The sequence below is a fragment of the Aulonocara stuartgranti genome (genome assembly GCF_965226115.1).
Source record: "Aulonocara stuartgranti genome assembly, chromosome: 7".
Taxonomy (NCBI): Eukaryota; Metazoa; Chordata; class Actinopteri; order Cichliformes; family Cichlidae; genus Aulonocara; species Aulonocara stuartgranti.
Window position 1 is genome coordinate 61,146,823 of NC_138945.1, and position 26,958 is coordinate 61,173,780.

At 42.4% G+C, this 26,958-nt stretch overlaps 4 protein-coding genes across 7 annotated transcripts in view; 3 read left to right on the forward strand and 1 right to left on the reverse strand.

Annotated features, from left to right (window-relative positions):
* Positions 1-9,661, forward strand: part of LOC309712176 (serine/threonine-protein kinase WNK1-like) — a 33,873-nt gene extending 24,212 nt beyond the window's left edge. For 2 of the 3 annotated variants that reach the window (XM_082542805.1, XM_082542806.1), the window contains 18 exons: positions 172-237; positions 623-658; positions 1,104-1,223; positions 2,315-2,394; positions 2,484-2,643; positions 2,732-2,848; positions 2,933-3,046; positions 3,129-3,177; positions 3,276-3,419; positions 3,503-4,455; positions 4,553-4,624; positions 4,763-4,855; positions 4,959-5,277; positions 5,439-5,616; positions 5,705-5,898; positions 6,012-6,152; positions 6,257-6,486; positions 6,616-9,661. In XM_082542805.1, coding sequence (XP_082398931.1) covers positions 172-237; positions 623-658; positions 1,104-1,223; positions 2,315-2,394; positions 2,484-2,643; positions 2,732-2,848; positions 2,933-3,046; positions 3,129-3,177; positions 3,276-3,419; positions 3,503-4,455; positions 4,553-4,624; positions 4,763-4,855; positions 4,959-5,277; positions 5,439-5,616; positions 5,705-5,898; positions 6,012-6,152; positions 6,257-6,486; positions 6,616-6,978 — 3,429 coding nt within the window. In that variant the 3' untranslated portion in view covers positions 6,979-9,661. The remainder of the gene's footprint in view (positions 1-171; positions 238-622; positions 659-1,103; positions 1,224-2,314; positions 2,395-2,483; positions 2,644-2,731; positions 2,849-2,932; positions 3,047-3,128; positions 3,178-3,275; positions 3,420-3,502; positions 4,456-4,552; positions 4,625-4,762; positions 4,856-4,958; positions 5,278-5,438; positions 5,617-5,704; positions 5,899-6,011; positions 6,153-6,256; positions 6,487-6,615) is intronic. The other variant, XM_082542807.1, reaches the window with a different exon arrangement.
* A 205-nt stretch (positions 9,662-9,866) lies between these two features.
* rad52 (RAD52 homolog, DNA repair protein) lies at positions 9,867-14,992 on the reverse strand. Of its 2 annotated transcripts, none has more exons than XM_082538482.1 (11): positions 14,674-14,992; positions 12,239-12,340; positions 12,023-12,116; positions 11,876-11,943; positions 11,680-11,798; positions 11,513-11,588; positions 11,194-11,426; positions 10,937-11,097; positions 10,449-10,502; positions 10,134-10,370; positions 9,867-10,056 (listed from the first exon to the last, which is right to left on the reverse strand). In XM_082538482.1, the coding sequence occupies exons 1-11, from the start codon at positions 14,719-14,721 to the stop codon at positions 9,995-9,997; spliced, it is 1,254 nt and encodes a 417-aa protein (XP_082394608.1). In that variant the 5' UTR covers positions 14,722-14,992; the 3' UTR covers positions 9,867-9,994. The 2 variants fall into 2 exon arrangements, with proteins under 2 accessions (XP_082394608.1, XP_082394607.1); XM_082538481.1 differs by having other exon boundaries at positions 10,449-10,520.
* A 1,587-nt stretch (positions 14,993-16,579) lies between these two features.
* prr5a (proline rich 5a (renal)) lies at positions 16,580-24,511 on the forward strand. The gene is made up of 11 exons (XM_082538480.1): positions 16,580-16,847; positions 18,003-18,133; positions 20,379-20,504; positions 20,589-20,669; positions 21,134-21,182; positions 21,302-21,359; positions 21,459-21,550; positions 21,636-21,776; positions 22,226-22,361; positions 22,456-22,728; positions 22,815-24,511. The coding sequence occupies exons 2-11, from the start codon at positions 18,003-18,005 to the stop codon at positions 23,108-23,110; spliced, it is 1,383 nt and encodes a 460-aa protein (XP_082394606.1). The 5' UTR covers positions 16,580-16,847; the 3' UTR covers positions 23,111-24,511.
* A 641-nt stretch (positions 24,512-25,152) lies between these two features.
* tmem60 (transmembrane protein 60) lies at positions 25,153-26,955 on the forward strand. The gene is made up of 2 exons (XM_082541101.1): positions 25,153-25,317; positions 25,537-26,955. Exon 2 carries the CDS (start codon positions 25,624-25,626, stop codon positions 26,026-26,028), a length of 405 nt encoding a protein of 134 aa, XP_082397227.1. The 5' UTR covers positions 25,153-25,317; positions 25,537-25,623; the 3' UTR covers positions 26,029-26,955.
* The last annotated feature ends 3 nt before the right edge of the window (positions 26,956-26,958 follow it).

The window sequence follows — 26,958 nt, forward strand, 5'->3', positions numbered from 1 at the left end:
GTTGTTGTTGTTGCCCTCACCACTGCTGAATGTACTTTTCCCTGTTACATGTAGACAGCTGTCACATGGCCTACCTGCAGTGTGTCTAGAATTCACATGCATGTGTTCATGATACAGTTTAGGGTCCTAGGCTTTTCTAATTTTTAGAACATGTGCTTTTATCTGTTGCAGGGTGGTCAGTCTGAAGTTGTTCCTGTTCCAAATGCCAACCAGACCGTCCCATTGACACCTGCACAGGTATATATCTATTAGTGTATGTCTAAATGTCTTTGAAGAGTAACTTCACACTACATGAAAACTTTTGCTTCACTGACATCCTCCATAAAAGCAAAGCTTGTGTTAATATCAGGTTCTGCATAACACCCTGGATACACTTCAGTATCACACCTGCAAATCTGAACTTCAACCTGTCAGAGTCAGCAAAAACAAGATACTCACTCACATTGTGTGAAGTTAAACTTTAAAGCCTATATTCTTCGGTTGGGTGGCTGCGAAAGCAGAGCTGAGAGTTTCCTGGCCTGATCTTTTTTTTTTTTTTTTTTTTTTTTTTTTTCTCCTTTAGGTCTCTTTTCTTTTATCGGGTTTTCTACTCTTACACTTTGCTATGCTTTGTTTCTTATAGTATGGAGTTTACTACCAATCATCGCTCCCCCCTCAGGTAGATGAATACAATACACCCACAGTATTTCAGACAACTTGTTGTAGAAAACAAAATGCACTTATTATCAGTACTGGTCTGTACGTCAGGCTCTGGTAGGGTTGATGTAGCGGGTTTTTAGAGAAAAAATAATGTGAAATATTAGACCTTTAACATGTCTGCAAAACTCACTTTAGAGTTGACTTTGATTAATCCACACCTCAGTGGTGGCAAATAATACATCTGATTCAACTAACCTGATTCATACAGCTATGTTACTTAGCAGGTAAGTACAAGTCACTCAGCAAAAGAGCCCAAAGGAAATCTCTGAAAGGTTTAGATTGTAGAGAAACCAGACTTTCAGGAAGTTGCCTTAATGCCAGTCTGATGGTATCAGCTTTTATCTCAACCTACCTTTTTAAATCCTGTTTCTTCCCCTGTATCATTATGTGATCTGTTCATTTAGATTCCCTCCCAACAATCGACAATGGCCCCATCTTCTCACCCGCAGCAGCAGTCAGAGAGCACCAGTGCTCCACAGAGCTCTCTACAATCACAGGCACAGACAGGAGCTCAGCATTTACAGGTGATTTTTCCCTCCCTTGCTGCTCTTTAACATGCAGCAGCTCACTTATTTTAAGACGCATTCTAACATGTCCTGTTTTGCTTCACCAAACTATAGTATAAATGTGATTCTGTCCATTTTTTATGTCTTTTTCTTTCTTTTTTTTCTTGTTCCTTTTCTTCTCTCTGAATGCTCTAATTACCACAACTGCCCCCCATTTCTTCTCCTTTGCATGTTTCTTATTTTGCATGACTCTTAGTCTTGGGCCAATGATCCAAGTACTCCTATCCTGTCTCCACCACTCAACGCAGAGCACCTATACTTCCTCTATCAGGCCTCATGCCTTTCTGTTGTGCAGGTACTCTGACTTGTGTATGCTGATGTTTCTTGGTCAGGCGTGAACCATTTGGTTCAGACCTGGTTCCTGTTCCTTTAAATGTTCTGTGTCCATTTTCTTTTTTTAAAAGTATTTATTTTTGTTGTTGCTGTAAATTCATGTAGTTTCTGTCATAGTATCAGTTAACATTATCTTAAGTAGGGTGTTGCTTAATGATGCATGAAACTAAATAGTTTATTTTGAGCATCTCATGGCTCTTTTTTGCTTCTCATCTGTGAACTCTCTCCATACTCTTTCACGTGATTCTTGAATAGGTGGTAGAAGAGAGAGAGAGAGAAAAGAAAATGGCCATAAACTGTATTTTGCGACACCATGAAACAAACAATGGAGTGTAATATGAAATGATAGATGTTTTCATATTGTCATCTGATATTTTTCTTCATATCACACAGCCCTAGCTGTAAGTGGGATTAAACATAATTAATATCCATATAAACACAGCAGTGACAGAGGGTTACATTCAGATAGGAGCTGAAATAAAAGCTCCATATCACAGCAGTATTTACACTCCACCTGAAAGCTAAAAAATGGAGTCTCTTGCAACTGCCAGTTGCATGTTTCACCAGATTAAAGAGCTCCATCTAGTGGATGATATGATTTAAATTAGTGTACAGTTAATGCTGTGTAACCACTTGAAATTTGTATTGTGCCAAACAGCACTAGAACCTGCTTTTGAGGTGAAGTGTTTGACTTCTTAATGTTTCCTGTGTGTCAGGCTCCTGTGAGTGTTCCTCAGTCCACACCAGTGGAGCAGCCAGTGGGATCTTCTTCCCTAGCACCACCGTCTGTAGATAGGTAAGATGCAAGTTATTTTTTTAAAAGTCTGGTTTTCTCAGCACTGCGCAGCTTGTAAAACCTTCCTTTTGTGGATTTGTGTGTTTTAGCTGTCCATCAGATGCAGCTTCGGGTCTTAGTGATGGCAATGATGGTTCTACATCAGGAGGCCGCCATGAGGGACGCTCGCTGAAGCGGCAACAGCGGCGATCTGTACGCAGTCGCTCTCGCCACGAGAAGACGGCAAAGGCCAAGCTAAATGTTCTTAGTGTAAGAATTTTAACTAATGAGAATGTTTACATTCTTTTTTTAAGCTCTTAGTCACTGAACAGTTTTAATATAAGTAAATGTTTCACAGATCTCTAATATGGGAGACAGAGTAGCAGAGTGCCAGCTGGAAACGCACAACAGGAAGATGGTGACCTTCAGATTTGATCTTGATGGAGATAATCCAGAAGAAATTGCCCAGATTATGGTAGTAGTGCTTCTTTAGTTGTCACTCAAAAGATATTCACATAGTTTATTCAGAGCTATTGATCTTTTCCGTTTTCTCTTCCAGGTTGAAAGTGAGTTCATCTTGGAGACTGAGCGAGAATCATTCATTGACCATATCCGTGAGGTCATAGAAATGGCTGATGAGAAAGGAGAGCGCATGAAGGACAGCTTTCCTCAGGTATTTATTCACTACACGTCTCCTGTTAGGTGAATAACTATGACTGCCTGCGAACCCTCACTATGATTCTTTCTCTTTGCAGATGAGTGACCTCCAACAACAACCTGAGTTGTCTGTTCCCATGCTACCAGGTAAGCAAACGTGTCAGAAATATAGCTTTGTTCAATTCTTTTTTTCTTTTTTGTTTTTGTTTTTGACTTTACACTCATATTTGGACGACACCCCCCAGGTATTTCCCCCAGCACTACAGCCCAGGTGGTGCATTCAGCAGGACGTAGGTTCATCGTCAGCCCAGTGCCAGAGTCTCGACTCAGAGAGCAGTTCTTTGGAGGCGCTTCAACCAATACCTCAGTTGGAGAAGAGCCTGTTACAGGTGAAAGGAGCTTATTTATCTATTTGTAGCTTTCGATTTAAATGTCTTTTTTGTTTACAATTCATCCTCTTTTTTTTACACAGCTCCTTTGGCGTCATTGGGCCTGTCTCTCTCTGCTCCATCAGCAACTCTCCAGCAGGCCTTTAATGAAGTAAAGCAGACTCGTATTCAGAAAGGCAAAACATTTGATGCCTCTGCTGCTGAGCAAGAATCAGTCACTCCCCACTCCGAGGCTGTCCCAAGCTCTAACAATATCACGACTTCTGTCGAGTCTGTAGCTTCCACCACTACTCCCACATTTCCTTCTCTGAAGTCTGGTGCAGCATCCTCGCCACCTTCGTCAGCTTCACCTGGGAGGGTTTCCCCTACACCAGTGTCTGTGCCACCCCAAACTGCTGGGAGTGACTGCAGTCCACCACCTCAGTCCTCCCATGAAACGACCCCTTCACAGTATCCAATAGCTGTTAACGTCCCTCCTTCCTCTGTTTCTCCTCCATCTACACAGCCCTCTGTCCCTGCTGTAATTGGATCTCAGCTGGGCAATAGTTCTATCTCCTCTGGCTCATCCAGTACTACTGGAAGTGTTCCTGCACCAGAGCAGCAGCCATTTAATAGTGCTGTTGCATGTTCTCAGCCGGTGAATTCATCCAACCATGCACCACAGAATACAGCCACCCAGCCCCCACTCCCCACCAACCAAAGCCAAGCCCAGCAGCAGCCAGTGGAGTCAGAAGGGGCTGAGATTCAGACAAAGACCGCTGGCAGAGATGACATCCATGCCCTTGAGCAGAAGCTTCGGTCTCTTTTTAAAGACCAGAGCTCTGCCTCCCAAGCACTGGATTCCAGTCAGAATGCAGGGACCTCCTCTCCTCCCACTGGGACTTCTTCCCCTCCACCCGGACCTGCCTCTGTGCCCCCTTCTAATCTTCCCCTCACCTCTGGGGCACAAAGTGTTCTGGGCCCGACAACCACTCCAGGGCAGATTGTAACTGTGGCAGGACATGCCCAGACTCCTCCAACGAAGCCCAGAGCACAGGTTAATGAATAATGCACCATCCTAAAATAAATCACTCACTGTTTTATTCTGATGATGTGTCATAACAACTATGTTTTAATTTTCCATGCTGGCTCAGACTTTACCTGGGGGTTTTGACCAAATTTCTACAGCTTCGTCTGATGTGCCCCCATTTCCTGGACCAACTCAGGTTAGGGCTATATTGTCTCTGCAATGATTCCTGTGCCATTAGCTCTGTTGATTTATTTATTTATTTTATTTTTTTAAACTAGCATAGGATGCTGATGTACTACTTAATGTGTTCCTTATATCTTTTATGCAACCACAGCAACCCCTAGATAATTTGGATGCCCAGTTGAGAAGAGCTCTAAGTCCAGAGACGGTTCAGGAAGGCAATGGTGTCATTGTAGGACGTTTCCAAGTAAGTTTTAGTTAAATTAATGTGCCTAATTCATTCTTAGAAGCTTAAATCCCATAAAACATCAAGCTCAGTTTATTAAAATGATCTCTTCCTTCATACTTAGGTCTCTATTGCTCCTGATGGTGCAACCAGCAGTGCTCAAGATCCATCCAGTGTTGTTTCATCCTCTTCCCAGACGCCGTCCTCAACGTCCTCTTCTTCTTCTTCCACCTCTTCCTCTCCCTCCAGTCCAGAAAATACCTTTCACCGATCATCTCCTCTGCCTAAAGGACTCACTGAAGTTAATGCTGTCGATGGGGGCTCTTCTGTTTCTGAGAGTCAGCCCACCACTATTGGGCGCTTCACAGTGTCCACGAGCACTAGTGCGACATCTGAGCCAACCGCTGCCACTGGCTCTAAAGTGGGACGATTTTCAGTCACAGGTGTGCAGCAGGTTCACAAAAAGTGTGAAATTAAGTAATAAATTATTTAACTACTGATGTTAATAATCCGTTATTTTAATCACACCAATTGATAGAGATTAACCTATTATAACACAGTAATGACCTTTTATTTTTCATGTATTTATTTATTTTTAACCCAGTGACCCCTGGTCCAGCAGCTAGCTCCAGTCCAACACATGACTGCAGCGTGCAGAATGGACCATCATCCTCAACTTCTGATTCTCATGTCACACATCCACATTATAGTAGTGGGAATGATGATGACTCGGAGACTGATGATGAAGCCTTGCAAAAAGAAATCAGTCGTCTGAGGGAGAAGTATGTTACATATTTGTTGTCCTGTCTTATGTAAACTTTGCTTCACAGCTCAGGGGAAATTTGGCTTTAATTTTCTGTCTCTCCTCAGACACATGATGGAAATTCAGGCCTTGCAGGCTCGTCAGAAAGAGGAGATAGAGGGCCTGTTCACTCGCATGGGAAAAACTCCTCCTCCTTCTGTGCTCTCCCCTGCTGTGGCCATGCCTGGAGGACGACGAAGGCTAAAAAGCAAAAGTCACAAATCGGCTCGCAGTAGTGGACAGCCCAGCCCTGTACACTCAGGTAATATGATACACAATCTGTTTCTTGTTATGCGTCCTTTGTTTTTTCTTTTTTTGAGTATGTCAGTGTTCTCTTGTTTAAATATTGATTGTAATCTGTATTGTAATCTTCAGCTCAGAGCCAAGGTTCAGAGTCCCCTCCAAAGCAAAGTTCAGCCTCAGTAACAGAGACCTCAGAAATTGCAGCAGAGTCTGTAACACGGTCACAGCTCACATCCTCTCCATCCATGCCAAGCCTCAGCAATTGCTCCACAGGTATGTGCAACTCCAGCTTTTAACAGTCAGCTGCTTCATTTGAATTTTATGATGTGCACTAGAAAATTCAGTTTACATCTGATGCCTCTTGTCTATATATTTAGGATCAAGTGGGATTAGCTCCACAAATGGTTCAGGACACTTGCAGGCTGAGTGTTCTACCCTGTCCCAGGCCACTGGAGCCCCTCCTGCTGGCTCTAACACCCAGAAGGGTAAGGGGACCTTCACTGACGACCTGCACCAACTGGTGGATAACTGGGCCAGGGATGCCATCAGCCAATCCCAGGGGAAGAGAGGCCCTAAAACTGGAGCACAGGGAGGGTTGGGACTTGATGTAAGCATTTGGTATTCTTTGAATGTTTAAAAAAAAGTCAAAGTATTTCATGACTGTGTTTTAATGTTTACTTTTTTTTAGTACTAATCGTGCATATTGAACAATAACAATTTTTCTTTAACAATGCAGATCATCCCTCCAGCCAACATTGGCCGTAAATTCTCAGCTCCAGGCTATCTCGGCCCACCACATTCCAACACCACGTCCACTCACCTCCCCAACCCAACCAATCCCTCTGCTTCTTTGGGTCCTCGCAAAGGCTCCCTGGGTCCAGTTGCCCAGGGGTACGGATATACTTCAGTCTCGTACAGTGCTCCTCAGTGGGCAGGACCCACACCAACATGCCAGATGGTTAACCCGGGACAGCCACTAACACAGTACCAGCCATCTACAGCAACTCCAGTGTCTCTGCACCAAGGTTACCAAGTGGGAACTACATCAACCCCCCAGAAATCAGTCAACCCTGGAGGGTCCAACCTGAGGCCTACGTAACCCAGTCTGAGCCCTGATTGAGGCTGAGATGAAGGGCCACACAGGGCAGAGGGGACCAGACAGTTGTAGACTGAGATCACAGCCTCTCTTTGTGGCTTACTGGCTAACTGGCTTGGTATTGTGCATTTTATTTTTAACTTTTATCATTGTGTATTTTTTTTTCTTTAATAGCTGACCTGTGTGGTTCAAGTCCTCTCAGGCAGAACAAAGTCTGTCTGGCAATTGGAGGGAAAGTGCAATACACACCCACAGCACAAAAAGTCTCACACTTATCCTGCCATTAGCTGTGGAAACGAGCTGTGACGTATTGGCCCAAAGGCACAACGAACAGCAGCCAAAGATGTTGCTGGAGAGCCGATCTTTGAAGGGGAGAAGTTGGTGAGGGATTGTGGTTCATATCCTTATTTGTCTGGACTTTAAGCTGAGCTGGGACTTAAGATTGTTCCAGTAGTCCACCACAGAAATCTGTGTGCACACAGACAGACTATACATCGAACTCGCTGGGATTGGTTTGGAGGGTAGGTTAAGTTGTCTGTTAAGGAGGAGGAGAGAATGTGAGTCTACAGAGAGTGGGATAGTTGGTTTGTCCCTGATGGATAATTACTGTGAATGATGCTTAGGAGAAGAAAGACTTGGAAAGTTTGGAGTGTGATGGAGGGTAGCAGTACGAATACATCCCAATAAAAATGCAATAATAGCATAATCGACAAACTGCCCCTTGTAACTGTGGCCTTAATCTAAAAGAAATACATTGGCTTTGTACATAGACATTTCTTGACTGGGTTATGATTCTATGTTAAACATATTTATGTCTCTGTGAAAGTCTGGTGTTGTGTGACTCGAGTTGTCTATCATACTGATTTATTCATGCGAGTAGATCTGCGAGATAATAACACGTGGTCCTGATGTTGACCACCATTCAGAGAATTGAAGAGGTGATGCTGCTGTAGATCACAATCTGAGTATTAGGTGTTAGCAGGGTGACCCCCCCCCCCCTTTTTTTTTTTTTTTTTTTTGGTAAGGGACACATTAAACCACTTCACTTAGTGCTTAGCTGTGAGATATGTGCAGTTCATAATCTGCTTATCATATCATACAAAGTAAGAGTTTTGTCAGGATAGTATTTGAGGAGGGTTTCATACTCTTGAGGGGAGCGAGACCACTTCTTGATCCATTTTTCTTTTCTTAGATGGTGCACAGTACATGTATAAACAGCTTGTTACTGAACTCATATGTCCCAAAATATTTTTACCCATAACATCTAGCTGTGGCCTCTGAAATCACAAGTGTCTGGGGTTCTCTCTTTCTGTGGTCTGTTTTTTGTATGCGTATATTTAATAAACAACAACGTTCTTTATGGACTTGTATTCAGCCATCAGATTTTGATGTTGTTTCACTGTAATTATTATTAAAGGTTGTTAAACAACATGTAAAGGAATATTAAAAAAAAGTGCAATTGCAGGGTTGTTATTGGTATCATACTCGCCATGCAGGAATAATCCTGCAGTTTATTAAGCTTGTCTCTTTATGACTGCCCTGCCCCCCTCCTTTTTTTGGCTTTTTCTTTCTTTTTTTCTTATTGTAAATATAATTGTGAGGTAAATGCTTTCAGTTTGCTCTCACTAGAGTATGTTCATTGTGACCCATTCTAAATGCACATGCACTCTAACCTGTAAACATGAGGAACACTTTAGTGCCTTGCATCCTCACTAATGAGAAGTTCCAGATCCATCCAGTCCTGTAGCTGTGACTGTATTACAGAAAACCAGTTTACTAAACCAGTATACAGTTTAAACACCACCAGATGCAGCCAGCTCAGAGCATGCAAAACTGAGGTAGGTGCCGCATGCAGGACAAAGAGCACACTGAGTAAAGTGGACAGTTTCTTTCCTCTCTACAGTTACCTTTGTGTTGGTTGTTCGATCAGCTGTGTATTTGTATTTGGCACATGTGTACGCGGGTTTGGATGGTATTTGTTTTTCCAGATTTATCATTAAACCTTTTCATAGAAGAACTTGTTTGGGCAGTGAGCGAGCTGCGCAAAGGTTTAAAATTCTGTCACGCTAACCCGACTTCTATCTCACCACCTCACGAGTGCCATGCTGTCATCGTGATTTTTGGTTTTTTTTGCCTGCTTGTAGATTGAATGAATAGTTGAACTTCTCTAGAGAAAAAAACAAGTTACTGCAATGCAGAATATGCAATGTTCAAAGTTTTGTAGGGACTGAGGGGTATTGGACACATTTGCATGCTGATGAGGGTTGTTACGGATTTCAATGTTTTTGATATTGGATTATTTGTTTTGTTTTTTTATTATTTGCCTTTTTATGAGTGTTGATCTGCTCAATTGCTATTCATTAATATCACAGGCACAACTTCAGTATGAGACTATCAGTGTATGAGTTCTGCATGCCGACTTTACTGGTGTTTAATCTTACAAATGGCAGCCAGTGCACCACTGTACAGCACAAGCTCCCCACAAGAAGTTAACATCCATATGCTACTCTGCTATATCAGTAATTATCACAGATCTCTACAGTACTGTTTGAGCTTACTGACACGCAGTTATACTCTTATTTCTGATCCCCCCTTACTGACTTCCTGTGATCCAGTGTCTGTTTTGTGTATGTTTTTCACATTGTACAAAACTTAAAAAAAAATAAAAGAAATCAGGTAAAAGGCACGTTTATGTGTGTTTGTCAAAAATTAGATCATGGTTAGTTTTTGTTATGTTTGATGATTTTGTTTTGTTTTTGAACAAAGTCTTAATCTTTCAACATGAACAAAAGGCTACATTCTAAAGATAATTAAGAAGTTATGTATCAAAAGTATCATTTATTTGTTTTATCTGAAATTAAATTTCACTTTTTCAAATAAATCTAGCAGGATTCCCAGTTTGGTTATGTTTTTATTTTTTAACAAAATCAGAAAACATGTATCCAGATGTATATAAAGCAGCAATTCTTTACAATTTCAAATGTACAAAGTGAAGTAAAAGCAAAATAGTGGCTGGATGTCAGGTGTCCAGCCTGCGTTTTTTCATGAACTGTCCTTGTCTGTACGGACTCGAGGCTTCACCTGAAAATTGGAGAAGTAGTAGTGAGTTTCAGACAGAATTTAGCACTGAAGCTCATTCACTGACTGATCTGACTCACCTGGTCTGCCCTGATACTGGTTCTGCTGCTGAGGTCTGTACTGAGCCTGCTCCCGTCCTCTGCTGTTCGGCGGGGCCTCTGGTCGCCTATCCGTGGTCCTCTGAGGGGTTTTACTGCGCGTCTGCATCTGATGATTCCCAGGCGTACTGGGCCGGGTTCCTCTGGGTGAAGGGGCAGCCGCAGGGACATCCAGATCCTCAATCCCATAAAGAGTGAAATCCCAGAGCTCAGGGTCATCTGCACAGCAAGACCAACTGGAAATGAGATGCAGGCCTCCTCATCACACAGTCCAAGTATGTGGAGCCTTTACAGCACCTGCTAAATACACGTCTCTGCTGCTGGTGGACTTCCTGAGTTCAGCTTCAGCACCTACGAAGATAGGAACCCCTTTATGACAGAAAGAGGGGGGGGAAAGGATGTCTCAAACTGTAAGAGCCAAACCAACCTGCAAGACATGCTGAACTATTTTTGTGAGATTATTTTGACAACTTTTTCTTCCATCTCAGAGTAGAAATCTACCCCAAACCTCAGTGTTGCTGTATTACTTTTAATCTCTCCCCTGTAATAAAGTGTAAAAACCGATTAGCGCATTTTACCAGTCTATAATCACTCTATACCAAGGTTATTAGAGTTAAATAACTACAACTAAAAACTGAAACCAACTAAAACTACAAACTAGACTTAAAAAGGAAATTAAAATTCATAATCGTAAATCCTGCCTCTGACATATACCCTCCATACAATAATCACAACATAACAATAAAAACTAAACCGATAAAAGAAAATCAAAATATTCTCTCTACCTTCACTGGATCCTTGTCCTATAGTGACCTCTTCCTCCTCAGATTTGGCTCGGTCTTGCTTCTGCTGCAGCTTCTTGGCCTCCATCTCTCTCCTGAACTTCTGCTGAAGCTGCTGCTGTCGGAGTTTTCTCAGCTGTTTGGGGTCTGTGTGTGTTTCTGACCTGACAACAACATCCACAGAGTTGACACCAGAGCTTAGAAGAGGACAGCAATTAGGAGATGTCGAGAAGATGAGGGAAAACCAGAGCTTTTCCTACCCGGAGCTGATGTTCTCACTCTTCATGCCAGGTGCAGCGTCGGCAGCATTGGGAGTGTGAACTTCTGAATGACTCTGGTTCTGGTTGATGACTCTGGGCTCCAGCGGCGTCCTGACAGGAACCGGTGCTGATATAAGACTCTCCTCTCGGAGCAGACTGCCAAGCCGGGCCTTCTCCACCGACGGCTCACCTTCAGTACGCTTAGTCCGGGCTGGATCTAGAGGAGGTGGCGGCTTTGTGTAGAGAAGTGACAAGAATCAGCTTCCAAAAACTGACTAGACTGAAAACTAAAAATGATACTTTAAATGTTGATCCTGACCTGCTTGGGGATCTTGTTAATGGCTAGGAGGTATTCTTTATTCAGGATGCAGTTACCAAGAGCATTACCAAAACATCTAAACATAGGAAAAAGAAAAACAAACTTTTTAATGATTAAAATAAAATAATATTTCCAGCATGTTTTTAAATATAAGTAAATTCCCATACTTCAGAGCTCTCTTCATGCCATCAGTGACCGCTTCCTTCCTCGCCTTTTCCAGTGACAGAGCTTTCGACTTTAGTCCTTCGCTGACTCCGTAGCCAACATCCTCATGAAACGATCCATCCTGGAGGAAAAGCAACATGAACTCATATGGATGGAAGAGAGGGAGGCAGAAAAATAAAAGAGGCTCATTTACCCAACCTTGAGCTGCACTTTAACAAACGCGCTGACGCCGACGTAAAACTTCCCATTGATGAGGTCTACGAAATCTGCCAACAAAAATCATCAAACTGTTAGTCTGAGCGTGAGAAGGTAAACCTGGATCCTAAGCTGTGAAACGAGTCATACCAACGTTCTGCTGGGAAATGGAGTGAGACCATCCATTGTATCCAAACATCTCATTGGCCAAGCTGATGACACGATGGCCTTCAATGTAGCATACCTGTTGAAATCAGAGTAGCTATTTGAAGTTGAAAAATGAAATTATGACATGTTATAGTGAAGAAACATCCCCAGTCTGAGTGCAGCTAGAAAAGCTGCCTGCACAGGAAAACAAAGACCTGCCTTCTGTCCTCCTCCGGCCATTCTGGTGCTGATGTACTCCGGTCCCAGCTTCTGTCGCAGAGCATCTTGCACCGCCTGGTACTCCTCAGCTGTGTAGGTAAACTGTCCACACACCCCAGTGTCAGCAAGGCACACAGCGGAAACACCATTAATAATGAAAACAAGCTTACATTGTTGTCACATTTGTATGACCTGAGTGAAACTGGCTGGCAGTTATTATCCTCTGGAGGTGCAGGAAGCTAGGTTTACACTAATAACATAAAGAGTGATTCATCACTGATGCTTTGTGTTCTACTTCATTTCAGACATTAAAAAGCCACCGAGAGTACAAGCTGTTCTCGGCAGCCTTTGGGCCTTCCAGGAAGGTCAGCAAATCCTTTCAACTTAATATGGAAGTGCAGGTTACAGGCGAAATCCAAGGTTGTTAATATTAAAATAAAACTGAACTAAAGGTGGAAGTTAAAAAATTATTTTAGTTACATTAACCTCCTAAGACCCGAACTATTTCATGGCATGCAATTTTAATTTCTCTTCGCTATTTGGGCTGATTGGGACCTGATGAATGTAAAGACAAAGAATTACCAGATTTATTTTTTTTTACCGGTACCTGATTTTTGTTTCTAACAAAAATGAGATCCACATATGAGGATATTCGTATAAAATTTCGATCGAACAGCAGCAGTATAATGGCCTCGTAAGTGGATATCAGGCCCCTGTAGAGCAAAATTGAGTATTTTGGTCTAAATAACCCAAAATGTGATGTCCACATATGTGGACGCCAGGTCCTAGGAGGTTAAAGAAAATATAATAAAATAGAAAGACTTCTGCAAAAACAGACATGCCAGCAAGATCAACAAACTAATCCATAAGACTGGATCAATTATTGCCCAGAATCTGAAGCCATGTGAATCAGTGAGAGACCGGAGGTCTCTGAACAAACCTCTCCATCATCGACCCATCGAACACGCTCCACTCTACTGCACAGACACAGGAGAGCTTCTCCTCCCTCAGACTTATTAAGATTCCTCACACACTTCTGTATTATGGCTTCCTGCTCCTCTTTCCTTTGTTTTCCTCTTTAAATGTATTCTTTAATTTCAATCACTGTTGTAAATATTTTTAAAATTGCACTTCCTCAATTTATAAGGCAGGCGAGTCAAAAATTAGGCAAAGACTCCATTTCAGGGCATAGATTTTGGAATTATTACGGTATTTTCATGTGTTTGAAAAAATGTTCCCACTGATTAAAATCTCCCCTACCGCCATTCATATCACATCAGAGTAACTAAGCAATAGAAAAGCATTTAAATGACAGAAAACTATTTTTTCACCATCTACTAAAGAAATCAGGCATTTTCTGTGAATTAAAACTTTGTTTTATCGTCTTGATGCATGCTCAATCATCCAGGTAAGTAAATCCCCAAAAGTCGATTCTGTTCATCTGGACATAGACTGAAGAAGTCACTTGGATGAATGACGAAACGTTTCTCCCACTGAAAACGCTACATCCAGATGAACTGAATCAACTTTTGGGGGTTTCTGTTTTATCACTACAGGAGAGTCTAGGCAGTGAGCTACTGGACCATTTTATCTAATTTTGCACATTTATTTCTTACAATTTGAGAGTCGGGCTGACAGCATCTTCTTTATGATGTAGAAAAACTGAGACACACTGTTGAAATTGCATTTCTTCTTCTTATATTAAGATCGCCTAGTGATTAAATGTGTAGTTGAAGTCCTTTACAATAATAGAGAGGAGTGTTTCACTGCTCCAGCCCTCTTTATATCAAAGTGCGCCCATAGAGAGGAGTGGCAGTGATTTTTAACAGAAGAATAGCAGCAAGAATGAAGAGTAAGGTTTAGAAGATGGTCGTGAGAACTGCTACGATGTTTAGTTTGGAGAAGGTGAACTGACAAAAAAAAGACAGGAGGTGTGACTGGAGCTGACAGAGGTGAAGGTGCTCAAATTTTCATTGAGGTTGACCAAGAATAGACAGGATTAGAAATGAGTACATCAGAGCGACATCTCAGGTTAGAAACGGTTTGACGTGTGCAGAGGACGGATGGTGGATATATTGGACCAAGGATGCTGAAGATGGAGTTTCCAGACAAAAGAGGAAAGACCATAGCGGGGGGTTTAGGGTGTATAGGACCGGAAGAAAAATAAAAACTAAACTTTCAAAAGAAATTACAAACTTTGTAGAAAATACAAAACTATGATACTCTACTACATAAATAAACTCGGTCCCCTCTAGTGTCCAGTCACAGACATTCAGACTGACACACATTGTGCTTCAACCCGTTTCAATCAAAACTTTATCAGCAGTGGGACTGGAAGCAAAAACTGGTGTGCTTTATCATTCTAATTTAACTCAACACACCTGTGTCCAATTTAGAATAATTAGCTTTTGAGAAGTCTCATGGAGCCCACATACCTGTCCGAAGCACCTGGACGCAGAGCTGCTCTTCTCCTCACTGGACATGACTGCCGAGATGTTCTTCAGTCACTGGAAAAACAGGCTAAGCTGGCTTCACTTATCGATAAAACAACACGAGATGAGCCTGACACCTCCGTAGACACCCGATAGAAGTCAGTGCATACAAACTAGCCGGTTACAGTCCCTCTAAACTGCTTTCTGTGTTGAATGAGCAACAGAAAACACGAATATTATTTCAAAGAGGCAGCCATCTTTCTGAACTTCCCGCTCGGACTACCGGAGGAGGAGCTTATGATGCCTTCACGCCTATTGGAAAATAAACAAGTAACTGAAATCTAGGGGTTACTGGGTTTACATGCAAAATTTAATTATTAACTTATATATTTTAAAGGCAGAATCAACGATTTAATTTTTATTTTATTTATGATAGTTTAAAAAAAATATACATCCACTGAAACATAAACGATGCGCCATGAAAGTCATATTTCCTCTCAGAGGGCTAGATATAGAAAATGACGAGGTGGGCTTAAATGCATATTTCATTGTAAATATCTAATAATATTTATGTTTGAGTATGCCCCATCTAATGACTGGAACTGGTGTGCAGAAGAGACAAAGGCAGGTGATACTACCCGTAGGGTGTGGCTAGAGGCACATTCTTTGACCTCACATCCTCAGGTCAAGGTCTCTACAGACACTGGTTTTGAGTTCCTTAATTAATCTTTGAAATCATTATATTCGTTATTCCATAATAAAACAGTGTTTACAACACGAGGTTATTAGAGGGGAGACTTTTCACTGCTTTTGATATGATCTTTTACGCTGGCCCTTGTCTGGTTTGTGTGCCTTGTGGACTGTTTATCTGTAATGATTCCAAGCTTTAAAATAAATAATCAAATGACTACAATAGCACTGTAGGGAAAACAGCTTTATAATAAAATAAAAAACATAATGCAAGCTTCAGAACTCAATCGGCTATCATGGACACACAAAGCCTGCATATAACAGCATGCAAACCGCATGCAAGCGGTTAAACAGGTTTGGATTCTGCACACAGGGAACATTTTCCGTTCGCCAAACCTCTATTTCAACAAGCTCTGATCCACAGACACTAAAGTGACCTCAGAGGAGATTTGCAAAAGAATGTAAGTAGCTATGAGAGATTTGATTAATGCAGTTAAAATTTTAACAGAAGCTAAAGGTTTTGCATTTGTTGTTTAGTCTTCCTTGTGCAGTTAATTAAATATCTGCAAGAGCTCTAGATCTCTACCTGTTTTCCCTGTTTTAGCTGGAATAGCAGGCTGATCAGGCTGGTGTGTGTTTGCACTAAATCTCGTGGGATTGTATGGGAAATATAACGCACCTCTTTGATCCAACAAGAGCCATTTTCTGTCACATGTATAGGAGTGCCAGGATTTTTGCACTGCAGACAGAAAACAAAATTTATTCCTTACAGTTTCCCACAAGACTGCCCCCACACCCCCACCCTTATTTTTTTTTAACATCTCATCCACGGAAAAAGGGGATTATCCGGAGAACACACGCATCTGCACTCACAGATGGTAAGGCTCCCCCTGTGTGCAACTGCGTGGATTTGGGTCAGAGCTGGAAACTGTGTTTACTATCTTCTGTTTATGGCCATATTGCAAAGCAAGGCCTTTCTCACCACTGACTGCACACCTGTGCACTGCAGTGTTAGCACACTGTTTGCGTATTAGTGTTCCCCCGGTTTGTGTGTTAATCCTTACAGTCTTCGTCTTAATAATAATAAAATCATCCCTCCGGAATTAAACTCTGCCATTATTCTTGTTTCCCATTGGAGTTATCCCCTCCCGCTTACATACAGCTATAACCACGGACGCACGTGCACGTGCTGCTCGTGGCCGCGTCCACGCGTCCAGGTTTCGCGTTTGCATCTCGTCAAAACAAAGCGGGGGCGAGCCGGAGCGAGCAAGCGGCGGTTCTTTCTTCTGGCTTCTTACTGAATGAGTCCCCGCAGGTCGGACCTTTCCACCGCCCGCCCGCCCGCACCCCGATGCCCGTGAGGGTGCGCAGACCGGCGGGTAACAGAACAGGAGGCAGCCGCTGATGAACCCGGACAGTAAACACTTCCCCTCAGCACTACATGACCGTTTCATCCCAGCAGGAGCTACACGACAGGATCAGGAACGGTGAGTGCGGGCTACAGTGGGCGGGCAGAGGCGCATGACATACGGCAACTTTGTGGCCATTATGATACAGTTTTTATCCAAAGGTGGACCAAATGCAGCATCTGCATGTGTTCGTTACACGGTGGCTTTGTTTACCGGGGCACTTTGCTTCATTGTGTTCTGCGCACAGGTTTTTAAAAACATAAAACATCCACGTACGCACGACTGGCGGTGCATTCCTCCCAGTAGGATAAACGTGGACTGTTGATTGCGTGTCTGGCCGATTCAATGGCCGTATGATGTGGAATGGCTCAGCTCGGAAGCACGGGGAGAGATCCATACAGCAGAAAATAAATTTATGTTCATACGGATAATTTTTCTGAATTTTTTAAAGAGGCATCGATCTTATTGGAATCGCCCCTAAAAGACAAGCCAAGGAGGAGGGGTGAACAAAAGCAGAAATGCCCAGACTGGCGTGGCATGGCATTCCGGGTAGACAGTGAGCAGCCAGCGCTGCTGACTCAGATGTGATCTTACTCTAATTAAACTGCACGGCCGGTTCTTCTGAAAACACACGAGGCACCCCCCTCTCTTTGTGCTTTACATGTTGAGGCTAGTGTTGGCTCTTTTGTCTGTAGAGTGACAACCCAGACTGCTGTTCTCCCCTCTGACCAGGGGATGGTGCTTTACTTTGTACAGTACGTTTCTATAGGGAGACACCCAAACTGAGAGCAACTGTAACGCTTTTACAGGAATAACTGGCGCAGACTGATGCGTGTACACACATGCACTTCTCTTTTCTCTTTCCTCTGATGTAATGCGTGTGCAAACCCTGGAGGTCAGCCCAGCTTTGATTGCAAAACACTCCTCTGTGGTTTTGAACTGACAGTCAGGTAGAGAATAAAGAAAGAGAAAGCGCTCATTGTGAGGAAGTCTCAGATGTGGGGTTTGATTTTTATCCTGTGCCCCTTTGACCGTGAATTTCGCTTTACTGTGTTGTGTCTCTTATACCGCTTTAATGTTCCCTGCTTGACTTGCTCTCTCAAAGTAAAGGGCGGAGATGGCTCATGACTGCACTTGAGACATTTCTCATCGATGCCTCACACAGCTCCTTGATCCAATTTTAATCCCTCCTGCTAGCTTTTGTTGACATTTCCACTTTTACGCAAACTTCAGATGCTTGATGGACTGCGGCGGAGGCACGCCTCCCGGCCCTCCCCTCGACCCCTGTCGCTCAACTTCAGCACCTTCTCGCCCCCTCCTCCGAGCCCGGATTTGGACAGCAGCAATGAGCATCCAATCAGGAGGTGAGTCTCAGTTCCTGGGCTTAGCATTTCACAGCGTGCAGCCTCCTGGAAAATGCATGAAATATTTATAAGCATTTACAAAAAGAAAAAAGAAATCACACCATGTCTGTCCCAGAAGATTTCATTAACCAGCTGAAACACATGCTGGTCTAATGGTAATGATGTCCTGGTGGGATGTTGAATTGACTCATTTCCTCATGTATGGGCACCTCATTCGTTTGTGCACTCTGCTTTCCATGTTTTCTGTCTTCATGTGTGTGGGTGTGAAAGGGGGGGCTCTGTTGTTTACTGCTGTGTTGTCAGCAGAGAGTTTCAGGACTGCGTGGGTTTGAACTCATCATTTCTTCTTTTTCACCAGGTCCTCCTAAAAATATGCAAACAGTGTTTTCTGTCTCTCTCTCTCTTTTTAAAAACTTTTAGGATATTTTAGATTGATGAATGTGTTAAAACATGCACTTAAATTTTAGGTATACGCGAATTACATTACATTTTGGGAATTGTGCCTCTTAAAGGGGGGGGGGGTTCACCCAGAGCTGGTACTTCTGACAGCATTACAAGATGGAAACATCAGTGTTTCCCTTCACTGAGCTGTAATCTTAATGTGCAGCACACGTGCTTCCTTTGCTGGCAGGTGCAGTTCCTACATGAAACTGCTCACACTGAGGTTTGTGGATTTTTTTTGAGGGTGGTAACAGATGATTTCTAAATTAGAGACGCCAAAACCTTCAGTTGTGCAGAGAAGTTTACAAACACTCATCATGGACACGAATGTCACAGTAATTTTAGAATTTTAATTTCTTTGAACTTTTTCTAGGTTGGAATGATACACCATACATCTTTAAGGACTATTTTCTCTAAGGCAAAAAGTATACATACACACTCAAATACATGTATACTCCCTCACTAATATTTGATTAAATGTCTCTTAACAAGTTGCACCTTGACCAGATGCTTTTGGTATCTGTCAACAAGCTTCTGGCATAACAATGCCTGGATGTTAGATCACTCTTCTTAGCAGAATTCGTATAGTTCATTTAAACTGGTTCATATAAACTACCACTGCCAGTACCACTGGCAGCAAACCAACCCCACCACCATGCTTGACAGCTATTTCTGTGTTCTTAGGTTTGAAAACTTAAGCTTTACTCCTCCAAATATGTAATCATAACAACTAACAGGAAGTTAACAGGCCTTGGCTTTTTTTAAAGTTAAAAAACACTGTAGAACCTTTAGCACCACTTATTAAAAATTTAAGGGAATATATGTAGATTTCTGACCCTGATTAGAAAAAAAATCCAAAATAAGTTTAAACTTGTAAATGCATTCCTTGTTTTTTGATAAGATGCAATCACCCCCCCCCCCCTTCCCCCTTCATATCTATATATGTTCATATGTTCATATCTCTGCAGTACGTTAATCAACTCCTGGCTGTAGCTGCATATTTAGCTTCAGTGGTTAAAAATATGATATCAATCTTCTCATCTGACCCCACAGCAACAAAAATTAAGAAAAAAAGAAGAAGATAAGAAATCTAATATTGGTCAAGCTCCTGTCTCACATATTGTGCTACTTTTTACTTTTATCCTGCTGCACTCGCCACCAGCTGTGGGAGAGCAGGAAAAGCCTCTTTTATTGTTCTGTATTGTGTCCGTGCTTCCTATCACTGTTTCTGCTGTTGTTTAAAAGCCGGACGACTTCCTCCTCCACCTCATCTGCGTACAGTAATATTCACAAAGCCCCGGCTGCTTACCATGCAGTTCCTTCTGGTATCTGTGCTCTGCATAAATATTTGTTTGCATCAATAGCTGTATTGTACCGACAGAGAGCCAGGGAGGGAGGAAGAGCTTGCATGCCCCCCCCCTTCCACCCGAGCATGTGCGTGCTATTGTTTTTTGCTGTTCTGAGACAGGCAGTACAGCGACACTGTGGCCCACCTCTCGGCTGAGCTCCACCCATCCTGCTCTTAATGTGCCGCTTCCATCTCACCATGCATCATTCTGTCCTTTATCTCTCCTCCTCTATCACTGGTTGCTCTTTGTATTGTCATTGTGCTTGTTATGTTTTGGGTTTTTTCCTGTGCATACTCTCTCCTTTTATGTTCTCCTCCCTTCCTCCTACAGCTACAGCCTCCTCGTGTTTCCTCTCTGTGTGTCTCTGTATGTGTCGGCTCATCGGCTGACCTTCTTTCTCTCCCGTCCTGTACTTAGAATACTCTGTCTCTCTCCCTTTACATTTGCCTCATGAGGACTCTGCACCGGCTGAAGTTGATGAGCTCTCCCAGCCTCAGTGAGCTGGGGAAGAGTGAGAAAAGTTCGCCGGAGGACCGAGGGGAGAAGCAGAAGAGGGCAGGAGCCAACGCCACCTGGAACAGGTACACAAGATATGACAAAGGTAGTGTTTAAATGTGTGTGGAGATTCTTAATTTACACCAGCTCGTGTGTGTGTTATGTTGCAGCATCCATAATGCTGTGATAGCAGTCTTCCAAAAGAAGGGCTTGGCGGATAATGAACTTTACGTTCTTAATGAGGGTGTCCGGTGAGTGTAAACAGCCACACTCACCCACTCACTGACTCACTCACTCGCACACAAACACTGCTCTCAGAAAACTTCCTTATTTTAGACCGTTGATGTCATTTTGTGCTGTAATCGTTGTAATTACCGTGTGTGCTGTATGTGTTGACTGAATGTTTTCTCGTGAACGGGTTTGTTTGTGTGTGTAGTGTACAGCATGTAGGCTTGGGGAGTCATGTGGTCACGTCAGATATCTCATTATCTTTCTGAACCAGACCCATCACTTGTATCCGCTTCCATTATAGCTGGGTAAACATATTTCTAGAAAAGTCACAAGGAGGTTGACACATTTTTCTATAACTACACAGACGGATCTGAACATAACATGGCTGCCAAGCACTGTTTTTACAAAGTTATAAACACATAATTAGCCCAACACCACTTATTATCTTTCTAACTGTATTTATTCATTTGTCCCTTTTCCTCAGACATCTTTTAAAGACTGAGCTGGGGTCCTTCTTCACAGAATACCTTCAGGTAATGCACCTTAAATAAAACAGGACGTTTATTTCAGATGTATTAAATTCAGAGCTCTTTGAGACGGGAATTGGAGAGCAGTTCTACAGTGATTCATAATTACTGGCTTCTTTTCACAGAATCAGCTGCTAACGAAAGGCATGGTCATCCTGCGGGACAAAATAAGATTCTATGAAGGTAGGCAATCTTGAAATTAATAAATAAATAGAAATTAGCATATCTCACTGGAAATCAGCTTAATTCAGCTTCGAGCATGTTCCTTTGGGATCCATGCAGGCCAGAAGTTACTTGACTCTCTGGCAGAGACCTGGGACTTCTTCTTCTGTGATGTTCTCTCAATGCTGCAGGCCATCTTCCACCCGGTTCAGGTAGGCGAGCATCTCAAGAGTCTGATCTCCGTCCTAGCCCTTTATTGAATCGATGCTCAGTCTGTCTGCTGTTTTCTGCGCGCAGGGTAAGGAGCCTTCTGTCCGACAGCTCGCCCTGCTGCACTTCAGGAACACCATAGTGCTCAGCGTAAAGCTAGAGGACGCCCTGTCTCGCCCGCGGGCCCGTGTGCCTCCCTCTGTTACACAAATGCTGCTCATCCTACAGGTAGGCCTGCAGACATCAAGCCAAGCTCATGGCTTCCTTATGTGCTGCTCAGCACCGAGTCTGAGTTTGTTTCCAAACACCTGCTGTTGTGCATTTTTGGCCCAGCTTGTTTCTAACATTAATGATAAGGTTTAATTGTATTGCATTATTCTGAAGGTGTTCATGAAGATAAAGAAGTACTACACTGCTGTTGTTTCTGAGTAAATTACTTTTAGTTGGGCGTATCTTCATAAAATTTACTGATTATTAGTTGATCTGCTGGTTATTGGTTGTGACATACTGTGTTAATGCATTAGTTTTTAGTCATGCAACCCAAACATTATTCAAACAAATATATATTTTTATTGTCACACAGTTTTTTTCCTCTTCTAAACTTAAGCACCAACAGCCCACAGGGGTGATCTGTGAGTATGATGGTGCTAAATATAAAATTTAATGCCTGTGTTTAGGGGGTCCATGAGCCGCGTGGTGTGACTGAGGAATACCTGAGGTTGGAGTCACTGATTCAGAAGGTGGTCTCGCCCTATTTGGGCACCCATGGGCTTTACTCTGGAGATGATGCTGAAGCTCACTGCAATGTTCTGGGTGAGGCAGAAGCGGGATAAAAATAACAGTTTTCAGGGTTGAAGGGTTGGTGAAGCTTAATAACGTCTTCCCATCTTTCCCTCTTGTGTTTCAGAGAAGCCTTGGGGCTGGTCCAAGTCAGCGGATCAACCGTCTAAAAACCCCGTGGTACGATCAAAGAGCTACAATGTTCCTTTGCTGCTGACCCCAGTGGCTGAGTATGACCCAGATGCCAACTCGGTTGGCAGTGGAGGAATTCGGCGTCACTCGGCCTGTGAGATTACATCGTGCCTGGAGGAGCAAGGACTGGCCTATGCTGACCTGGCCCCAGGATCAGAACTGTCTGGCTCCTCCTCCAACAGACTGTGTGTGGGCTCTCAGTTCAACGGTACGACTGTAGTCCTCACTGTGTTGATTATTATGAAGCATCATTATATGCTAAACCTTAATAATCCACTATTATCTCCTTCATAGGTATAGTACAAGCTGGAGCCAGTGCCATGGACTTGCCTCTGCTGTCTCCCTCCATCCTCCCGCTTCATTCCTCAGGAGCTCTCCATGGCACCGAGGCCACAACAACAATGACTGATCTCAGTAAGGGAGCATCCTCTACGCCGCCCAGTGAATCATCCAGCCCTGAAACCATAATTGGACAAGTGCTAGAGTCTGCAGACTCAGGCCCAGACGGGATATTTATTGATTTCCCATCTCACTCCTCAGAGGTGATGGGGCTCAGCCTCAGCCACGAGAGCAGGCAGAGCACTGTGTAACTGTGGTTGCCTTTAGGGATGCACCCCCCTATTCTGGAGGCAAGAAATCGTACATTTTGAATGGGTACCATCTTACTGTTTAGCTTTGGGTTTTTTGCTGAAGTATGATAAGTTTCCCTAACTAGTTCCTTCCAAGTGCTTTCACTTTTGAATGAAATTTTCATTCTTAAAAACAAGAAAAACACGATTGTTAGATAAGTGGTACTGCTATTAAAGGACTCGAGGATGCATCTGATGGTACTTCACATTTTCACTGTTATCAACAAAAAATCTCTTAAAAAGACTACAATGAGCAATGAATTGATGATTATGAACAAGTGCTCCATTGTTTTTTGAACATATCAGTAAGCCACACACTTGGACTGTAACGTTCCTTATTTCTTTTGTTTGCATTTCTACTTTTATGCACTACAGAAGTGTTGGCTTATATTATATGTAAAGTGAAACCACAGAGCAGTCTCACTATTTCATAGCCACCATTGACTCACATCTTTTAGACTGTTATTTTGAAATATTACCTTAAAAACTGCATAAAAAGTTTAGTTAAATAATAAATTAATGTTTTAAAAAGTTTTTTCCCCCCCGACGTTATACATTTACCACCATGTTTGCTGTTGCAGAAAAGTGTCGCTCCTATAACGTCTCTGCTGTAACTTGGTTCTAAAGACTTGGGTCTAGGAATAAATGAGCTTAGGTGAGAGTCACACCCAGACTGATACACTGTTTATTTTCTTGATGGGTTTTGTCAACAATATAAAAACTAATAAAACTACGGAGTGTTATCAGACTTATCCGTTGCCCCACAGAGGTGCTCTTAAGTAAGAGTAAAATTTGAAATGATAAGGATTTTCTTATCTCTGCAGAGGAGAAAGCTGCCACAGTTACCTAGAGAAACCTTTCATACACAATCCATTTCGTGGATTTGCTTTGTAAATGTGTAATGTCGAACAGTTTCATATTTTTTGCCGGGTAGTAATGAGCTCCTCTGCTCTCATGCGTCAGCGGCGCTCGTAGAGTCTTTTCAGAGCAAACATCAGTGTGACGGCATTTTGGCGAACAGGACAATGTTTATTGTTTACATTTAACAAAGATATGAAGATTTTGACTGAATGTTGTCTCACACACTGTATTTTGCACCACCACTATCTTGTAAATAAAACTGCATTGTTTTTATTTGTATTTTTTTTCCAGAAGCTGTAAAGTGAGCATTTACCTTGAAAAGAACTTAAATTTTAATAAGGGCTTTTTAACTGAATCTTTTTCAATGATGTTTTACCTCAAGCGTTTTGTACTTTACTTTTTTGACAATCTATGATGTCTCTGGAGTTGTACTTTGTATTAATTTGTAATACTAGCCCAGTAAAAGAGAAATAAATGCATTTGAGGAATATAAAAAGAAAACATGGTGCATCTTCTTCTGTTTTAAAAAAGCATTTTATTAGAAATAAATGTCTGCTCTGCCTTTGTACAACACATATGTTGGATTTTAGGAAGGGGGGGCTCTGCAGCTGAAGCTGGATTATTATTTATTTATTTATTTAATTAAATTATTTATTTATTTATGTTTAGGCAAGTTCCACTTACAATCTAGGTTGTAACCAAGATTGTAGAAATCCCCCTCCCTAGTTTAAACCTGTACCACTTCAATAAAACAAAAAACTAACAAACAAAAAGACCAGGAAGAACACATTATTTACATTTTATATTTATAAGTGAAATGCTGAAGTCAGTCAGCTTTCGTTTTATTGTTAACTCCCCTCGGGTTAATCTTGGAACTATTAAATCCTTTCAGCTACATCATGTAACCTTTATCAGCACAGCAGATGGTGTTTGCTGAGTTGCTGGAGGGAAGAAATCAAGTAAGTCGACCTTTTAAAAAAAAAAAAAAATCAAGCATTTGTTTGGTTAGATCCCCACTAGGTTGCTATGAGTGGGTGAAGCCCCAATCCAAAAACAGATTGACAAAATCACGGTTTTGCTTTGAAAATTATAAATGTAATTTTATTTAGGACGTGCACTTGTTTTGAAAGGACTAACCGGAAATGCAGGGTAACTGTCGGCTGTATGTAGCTGAAAGCTAACGTTTTGTCGCATTTCTTCGCCGCTGTTTTCAGTCTGTCTGCTATTTTGGTATTTGTCTTCGTTTGAAGAGTTTGTCGTTGAAACCCCGAGTTAAAGACATCGAACTGACTCTGCTGCTGAACTCGGTAAGACTGCGAACAGTGGGGTCAGTTTTACAAGTTAGCTACAGCTTGCTAACATACATTAGCTTCATGTTTGCTTTAATACTGAGTGGAAGTATCAGGAGATGGATTTCTCTACAAGACCCGTGAGGGTCTGCTTGCTAGTGGGGGAGGTCTAGTTTTCAGTCATGTGTTTATAATTAAGGAGTGACGGGCCTGTGCTGTCTTCTGCTGTGTTTTCAGATCACCTTGACTGTGCTTCTCCTCCTCCTCACCTTCTTCAGTCTCTCTGGGTGTGGGTGACACTGGCTCTGTGCCAGTCCTCCACAGATGAAGATGTCCCTGGCCCAGCGAGTGCTCCTCTCATGGATATTTGCTCTGATCTTCTTGATTCTGCTGGTCCTCAAGCTGGACTCCAGAATCCACTGGAATTGGTTTCTAATCTTCCTCCCTGTTTGGACCTTTGACAGTATCCTCATCCTCATGCTGATAGTGAAGATGGCAGGCCGCTGCAAGCCAGACTTTGACCCCAGGGAGGGTGAGCAGAGCTTGAAGAGCAGGCTGTGGTACCTAACAGCCCTGCTGCTAAAGCTGGCCTTCTGTCTGACTCTGTGCTCCCGCATGGAGGGGCACACAAAAGTGTGGATCAGTGTGGTCTGCATCCCTCTGTGGGTGCTGCTGGGTGGAGCACTGATAGAGCTGGGCTACAGCGTCTTCCACTATAGGAGAGACTGAAATTGCCAGAATGTGAACTTTTTTTTTGTTGTTGTTGAAATACTCAGGCATCTGTCACGAAGCATACATCACTGAAGGAAGATGCTGACCTTTATTTAAAACACTGTTCCTTTGCTGTAAGTGCAGACTCACTGGGTTAGTGACATCTACACACTGGGGCATGCAGGCTCTGCTTCACCTTCACCTGCTTCAGGCGGCATCAGAGTGTTATTTTGGGACATGTTTTTGGACATGTGTTGCTGCCTTTTAGCTCATTTTTAGTCATTAGTAAGGAATGGATTAAACTTAAGAGCCAGGTAAAAAGTCTGGCTGATCAAACATGTGCTACACAAAACACTGATCTTAACTTTTCTACATTAGCTGCAGTCTGTCAGCAACAGTTTGAATGTAGATGAGAACTTCCCCCATCTGCTCATATTAAATGTAATTTGCACTGTACAACCTGCTGTAGACATCTTTTTGAAAGCCAGGAAAAAAAATGTCACTGTTCATCCTTTTGTCGACTGTTTTACGTCATGTTTGCAAACAAAATGACCCAGGGAGATTTAAGAGTAAGTGCAACCTTTGCTGCAGGTCAGTATTTAAGTCTTTTGAGCCTTCATAGCAGGAAAAGGCTGAATTCCAGGATGCAGTGTGTTTGTGGTGTCTCTGGATGAAGAGACATGAAATGAAATTCTATCATAAAATTCATGATAGAATTTAATTTTTTAAAAATCCAGTCATCTCAGAGTGACTGAGATATCTACAGCTGATAAGTGAAGCCGATGTCGAAGTACGTTTAACCTGCATTCTTTTTAATGGCCACCAGGGGGTGATATATGTGGTTGCAAGAGCACTTCCAATGCTACAAAGACTGTGTGAAAATGATTCTTAGACATAACCTCTGTTTCAGGTTATATTGAATAAAATTGTAAATTTTGGGCTGTCTAT